The following is a 7,238-nucleotide window of genomic DNA, read 5'->3' on the forward strand; positions in this document are numbered from 1 at the left end:
GTTCTCAAAGCAGGGTCTCAGTATGACAGAGATGTCACAGCGCTGCTAATTAGAGCTGGCAGAATAGAACATGTGCATAGATATCATCTATTGTTCCTCATCACTCTAATGAGCTTAAATGTCTTTGTCTTTATTCATCAGCTCAAAGGTTGCAGAGTTGCTGCAATAGAGTCATTTTCTTTTTATAAAGTATCTATTACCATATCAAGTGACTGAAGCTACAATTACGCCTTTCCAAAACTCAGTGCCATATAGGTTGTCCTATTTCTGAAGGATCTTTGTGTTGTAAAATGGAATTAACTACTCATAATTCAAAACATCTACTTGTGGCTGAGGGTGACAAATAAAGTGCATATGGATTGTAGTGAAAGGACTACAGTGCTGAAAGAGAGGCAGAGGTGTGCACGGATGACAACGATAGACCTGTTATCATGTAGCACAGGCCTGTTTTGACCTGACCTTGAACACACAAGCACGCACGCACACACACACACACACAAGCTGGGTCACAGGGAATAAAGAGCCACTGTGTCAGGTCACAGAGCACAGAGAGAAGGATAAAGGAATTGAGGGATGTGATATGACTAATATGAGGGGTTTTGCAGGCCTTTGGGGGAACTGGCTTTACAGCCAGGGGTGACTGACACTGTTGATCTGTATCACACATGAGAGCGGATCACAGCAGAGGGGAGCAGAGTAGCCACACAATGAAGTATGGACACACTACCTATGAAATCCACAAAAAAGCACACTTTTACAGGAGTTGGATTTTAATTCTTAGCAATAAATACAAATGTTGCGCTTACAGAAAAACATCTTTATGTAAACTTTATATTCTAGTGTCGTTTGAAAGCATCGTTGAGAATGAAAAGATGTCATTTCTGTGAAAATGCATTCTCAGCTGTATATACGTAAAAGTGCTCCACCAAAACTTATTTCTCCCCCTCAAAGAGCAGGTTCAAAGATCAGCACCTAGCAGGATGGGCTTGCATGCATGTTGATCGGGTTACACACTTCAAAGAAGCACAGCTATACACAGCCAGCGATGAGAGCAAAGGGGGCCAAGGATAGGGCCACATTGTCATTCTGCTATTATCAGTACTGCCAGGGAATGGATAGCTCATTTTTTCTATTACAATCGGGCTTTTTTCCCCCTCTGTCAACAAAGGTTCTGAAGAATATGATCTCTTCCTTTGAATCTTTCGAATGGCTTCAAACATTCTTAGAGGCCAGTCTGTATAGATTATGTTTGGTTTGTCAGCAAACGGGAACGATCCATAGATGGCACTGTTGGCTCATGCTACAAGTCAGACACTAGCACTGCAAAACGGGGAGGAGGAAGAGAAGAGAATCCACTTAAAACTCATCAACTTTGGATCTGAGGAAAAAAAATCTTTCATCTATGCTCAAGTGTCATTTGCCAAATATAATCTTGTAACTTCTAATTAATTCAAACTGTGAGAAAGAATCTTTCAAAATATCACACTTCCCAAAACAGAACACATTTTTTCATGCTAAAACTGTTCTTTTCCAGCAATAGTGATTTAACAGCTCATTATCAAAAGCTGTGTTTTTTTCCCCTTCCTTTTACTCCCCCCTCCATCAATTCCTTCACTAATCAACAACACTAAAAAGTTTATGGTCAAAGAAATATGTTTTTTTGTCTATTTTTTTTTTTAGAAATAAAGAAAAAAACAAACAAACTGAAGATCTACTCAACTTGATGGAACGTAACAGAATTTCTAAGACGATATTTGAGATGACACGAGAGAGTTTGGGAAGTTTAAAAATACACTTCAAGTTAAATAACTTACTATTTCAATACAGTACATAATGTGGAACTGTGGTACAAGTTAGTCACTCGTTGAAAAATTAACTTTCGAGAGCACTAACTTGAAATTTGAGATTAAAAGATTGTATTCTTATGGTTGCCATAACTTTACGGATGAGAGGAAACCTGTTGTTTATGGTCCAGGTCTGCTGATGACAGAGGAGTGTGAGGGGTGCGCTGGGTGACCAGTGGAGGTCTCCCAGCCTGGGAGGGCCTCATTGGAGTCAAACTGCCCTGATCTATGGCCTGTCTGACTGGCGAGGTCAGACGAAAAAACCCTGGAAATGGGAAATTAGCAGCCCTATGCAATTAGAGCCCTGACCACAGGCAGAGTGGGCATACTGCATCACATTCCACAACGCTGTCCACTACTTAACTCACAAAAGAGGTAAATACTGAGCTGTGTGGATGTGGTTGTACTAATAAGATCAAAAACTCCAAAAATCAAGAACTTGCCCATGTAGCTGCATGTGAAAAGATTTCTAATGAACACGGCAAAGGAAGTAAGGAAGTAAGGTGAAAATGGCTTCAGGCGGACTGGCCCCTGCCACTAAGGCAGTGTAGGGCCTTAAAGGAGTCAGATGAACATGTCTTCACACATACCTGCGCAACGATTCACGCATACCTCTGTCATATACACCACATAAAGCAGAATCCCATTTCAACAACAAAGTCCCATCCAGCATCCCATAAGAAGTGCTTAAATGTTGATGCTGCCAGCTAAAATAAGAGGTTGTGTGGGGATAAAGTGTTACACAGGATCAATCCCACACAGTGTTTGTGCTGACAGCAGGGAGAGCCTTTGCTCCTGTTGAAGCGTGTGTCCATGTAGCCTCCTCATGGCTGCAGGCGGTCAGGTAGGCAAGCGGTGCCAGCAGTGTGCTAAACACACATGCAGTTATCTCAAGCCTGTCAGTCAGCCACCCCGTACCTGGTTGGACCACCAAGGCCTCATACATAATTTGCCATCAAATGAATATTTTCTCAGAGTCCTGTCAAAAGTGGTATTTGATGAAATATTAATTTGGTGATTAATTTTTGCATCTGATCTTCTGTCAAGTGAGATAAAAAAAGAATGGAATTTTTCCTGTGAAGCCATTGTTCAAGGGCACCTCTCTCCAACTTTGCCCATAAAACATTGATTAAGTGATCCAACAGCCACACTATTATTCCAGAGTAAAATAAAAGGAAAACATACCTTATTTTCAAAGGAAAAATTAAAATATGCTAAATCAGGCAGGCTAAAAGCACTATATGGGCTTTTTAGTCTCCCCGGCAGTTTGCAATAGGAACTAAGAACTGACTAGAAAGTTCAACTTCAATTTCTCTTTGGGAATTAAGGAAGCGCAAAAGCAACACTATGTGGATTTTTATTAGAATGCAGCTGAAAAGTCAGCACTCATTACAGTATAGAGTGCTTTAGTGCACCCGGCATGAAAAGGAAACATTAAAAAAGCCTTTTTTGGGAAAAGGACTTTCATATTGTAGCAATACAATAACAAACCACATAATCATCATGTATTACAACAATATGACTCCACTGTAAAAGAGTTTGGGTGCCTGCAGTGTAGACCTGTCATCCACTGAAAACACTCAGCAGATTATAAAACACTAAACTACAACCAAAACTGTCAAGCAGTAGAAATCTTACTTCAAGTAAGTAAGCATTTTACACAGTTACCTTAATGTCTTTGGAAGTTGCACTCTACAGATAAATCAAGAAAATGAAACAATATTTTGGGTGTGGAAATAAAATGTCATGGGCTCCTAAAGTATTAAGGCCTCTTGGCCGGAGGACATGGATTGAAAATGCACATCCGGGGTAATAAACTCTTCTGGCACAGATGCCTACCTTCACAAGGTGCAGCAGCTGATAAAGGTCCTCTACCTCATCTCCCTCTGTCTCTCTGTAGTTTCTGCTAGTGTCCAGGCTGGATCCCTGGATGGTGCGTCTATATAGAGGTAAGTCCATGGCATCGGCATACAGTTCTATAGCCTGGTGGCCCACCGTCTGGTACATGTAGCTGTCCAATTCATCTAATGCACAAAGGAAAATGAGTTACAACCTGTGCCTGATGAGAGCCTTAATCGTGTCTGACAAAAGGGATTTCACTGGATTATGCACAAGAAGTGATGGTGCAATTCCCTGGGAAATAACTGACATTAAATATCTACCTCTACAGCTCTACAATTAATGAATACTATATTAAAAATGATCTGACTATATGTTTTTATTAATACAATGCATTGTATATTCAAGATACCACACGTTAAAGAAATAATTTTTTAAATGAAAGTAATTTAAAACAAAAGTCTGCACAAACTTAACTGAAAGTTTCAAGTTTCATCATTTTTGCAGCAGTGACCTAAAAACTTGTCCCGGTGCCTCAGAGGTCACAGGTGCAATTTCCAGATGGACACAGTAAATTTGGATTGGTGAAGTGAAAGAGCAGCACTTGCACCTTCCTCATTAACACCACTTATATGCACTTCAAAAAGGCCCTTAAACCCTAACTGCTCCAGAGGAGCTGCTCAGCAGCCAATATAATCCTGTGCCACTCGGTCAGGCTTGTACTGGGCCGCTTCCAGGTGTTAATAAGAAACTATGAAAACATGCACTAGGGATGCATGAGACTGGAGAGTGAAAAGCAAAAACTAGAAATGCGCAAAATTCAGTAACTAAGCAACTGATTTTTAGTTCCGTGTTGCTACATATATACAAGTGTGGCTCCTCACACATGCACATAGGCAAGAGAGTGACACGTACTATAGTTTATAATCAAAGTTCAAGTTAGTTACAGTTATAACAAACTCTTCCATTTTAGCTTAAAAGGTGAAGCAGACTTGGATAGTTGGGAAATGGCACTATAGCTTAGTGTATGAATACAACTGAACTGAACTAAACTGGAAAACAATCCCAACAACTCAGGCCACTTATCATAGTTAGGCCAACATCTTAAATTATACCAGACAGATAGAAACCAAAGATTTCCTTTGGGAAAGCACTCAGTGTGAGTATGGAGGAAAAACTCCTTTTTAACCTCAAGAGACCTCCGGCAGACTTAGGGAGGGTAGGCATCTATGCGAACCAACTGCAAGATCTGGGCAACTCCAAACCATACAGAGCACCCGCTCCAGTATTTCAATCACTAAAAATAGAGAATACTTTTCCAGAGCCCCATTTAGTGATATTTGCAAATATCAATAAAAGTAAAGTTCATGAAGTTGTTCTTCCTCATGAAAAGTTCTTCCTCAGTAAATTTTAATTCCTCAGGATTAACGTGTTCAAAAATACAGGAAGTATCAATTTTAGACAATAATGCTGTAGTGTAGGCTATACTGGACAAGGAAGAATAACTGTAAAACACAGGGGAGAAGTTTAATTAGAGATACATAATTTTAAGTAAGTTTACAACAAAGAAAATTAAGTCCCATTATTGAGAAGAATTTTAGTTAAGTACTAGAGAGAGCTTTGCCGTTGCATTAGATAAATAGAACCTGTTAATCTGCAATTGGACATGTTGTTTCTCTTCACATTTCTTTCAGTTATACAGATTAATGTGTTGGCATTAGACACAAAATACATATTATATGGGCATACACTATAGTGTGAATAGGGAATTCTTGTAAACTTCTTCTAGTATATTGTGGGTAAATGTTTTAAATGTATTTAATCATTAACTTACTTTTGAAACTATTCAAATATTTTTGGCCTACTTAGCATTCCATAAATGACTCTGGTTATTTTAAACACTAATATTTGAATATTTCATTTGTTAAAACATCAAATCAGATCAAATATATGTAAGGACACAGCACACAAACATGCAGTTCAAAAGTGAAATGATCAAATATTTAATTTATGTACAGTTATTGGGAACGGAAGTGCAGCTGGTTGGCCCATATAGCAAAGCCAGCTCCAGCCAGCTCCTGGGGCTTACAGGTTAATCCCAGGAGCACGTTTTACTCACCTGTGTGAGCAGGGCGCAGGTTGGCCAGAGCTACGATCCGGTGCCCAGCAGCAACACACTGCATCATGTTGTAGCAGCTGTCTTTGCCCCCACTGGAACACAACATAATAAACAGACACAGAGGCTAAGCTGACACACACATTATCATGGGTGCAAAGTTTAGCAATGTGGGAATGTGGTGCACCATATTTAATATCCAGGGTTGGAACACAAGGTTGTGGATGTACCGGGTGAGTTCTGGTGCACTACTCTCACAGCATGTTACAACCACTCTATGCCACTCTTTCATTCGTCTTCAAACCCTTAGGCAATAATTCTACACCTACATGGGTGTCATATTCTTGGTTTGAATTAACTCGTATAGATACATCAGCATCCGTAGCTTACTGCTCTGCAAGCACAAATCATCAGTGACAGACCTGTGTGACGGTTAAAGCGGCAAGCTGCGATTACCTTATTAACGCAACCACTTTCATCCTGTTAGATTTCGTTTTTGAGCCTAAAAGCACCACAAGTATTGACTACAATGTGATAACACCGCTTAGCAACCGGCGAGCGTACACAAAAACATGTGGAAGCCAGACTTCCGGGTTGTTGAAGGACCCTCGTCATTTGACTGAGGTGCCCTCTAATGTGCCTGACAGAAAATCCGTAACACCGCTCTCTTTCTTACTTACATTATTGAAATGTAAGGTTTGTTAACAGTTGCTCCTTAATAATTCAAATCTTTAAAAGGAAAAGGAAGTATAACGGTAGTTGTTCAACCAATAGTGGATAAAAGATATTACACTGAAAGACACCAAGAAAAGAAAAAATAAATAAATAAATAAATAGATGTTATTTATGTGCTTAAAGTGCTTAAAAGAGGGTAGTGCTGAGGGATATCACCAAGCCTGTTGGTCAAAGGTTTATACTCTGTATGTTCAGTTAGTGCTGCATATTCCCATCACAGTGCAAAGACATGCAGCAAAGACTTACTGTTTCACTGTGTTAGGTGCTTCCAGGGTGTACATAAGTTACAAAGAAAGAGTGTGTGTGTTTTTTAAACATATGTGCAATGGCATATTATATATATATAAAAAAATGAGTTTGACACGTCTACGTTTTTAAAGATATAGCTGAAAATTTTTTTTAAAAAAGGGTTTATTTACACTGTTGCTACTGCTTGTTGTATTATAACGTAATCAAAGTGGATAGGCACTGCAACTCTATTGACACGCATCCTTTGCCTCTTGTGTCTCAAGAGAGGGCCTAAAGTCCATGCACTGGTATTCACACACAGGTTGCGCTTTTCCTCTGAGGGAGCCCTATTTTGCTCAGAGGAAAGCCTTTGATGCTCCTTTTGCTCTCTGTTGTTGTGCCAGAGCAGAATAATTGCACTGCTTTTGTGTGCTTCCCTCACCTTCTACCCTTAAGCAGGCCAAAGGCAACTGATT

The 7,238-nt window shown here is 39.7% G+C and overlaps 1 protein-coding gene across 2 annotated transcripts in view; it reads right to left on the reverse strand.

Annotated features, from left to right (window-relative positions):
• dph6 (diphthamine biosynthesis 6) overlaps positions 1-6,496 on the reverse strand; it is a 59,748-nt gene extending 53,252 nt beyond the window's left edge. The window contains exons 1-3 of one of the 2 annotated variants that reach the window (XM_005942647.3): positions 6,256-6,428; positions 5,803-5,894; positions 3,684-3,868 (exon numbers count right to left, since the gene is read on the reverse strand). In XM_005942647.3, the coding sequence (XP_005942709.1) occupies positions 3,684-3,868; positions 5,803-5,894; positions 6,256-6,278 (300 nt within the window). In that variant the 5' untranslated portion in view covers positions 6,279-6,428. Of the gene's footprint in view, positions 1-3,683; positions 3,869-5,802; positions 5,895-6,255 lie in introns of both variants that reach the window. The other variant, XM_005942646.3, reaches the window with a different exon arrangement.
• Positions 6,497-7,238: the final 742 nt, after the last annotated feature.

The sequence above is a fragment of the Haplochromis burtoni genome, unplaced genomic scaffold, assembly GCF_018398535.1.
Source record: "Haplochromis burtoni strain Fernald_Lab_line unplaced genomic scaffold, NCSU_Asbu1 Contig_89, whole genome shotgun sequence".
Classification (NCBI taxonomy): domain Eukaryota; kingdom Metazoa; phylum Chordata; class Actinopteri; order Cichliformes; family Cichlidae; genus Haplochromis; species Haplochromis burtoni.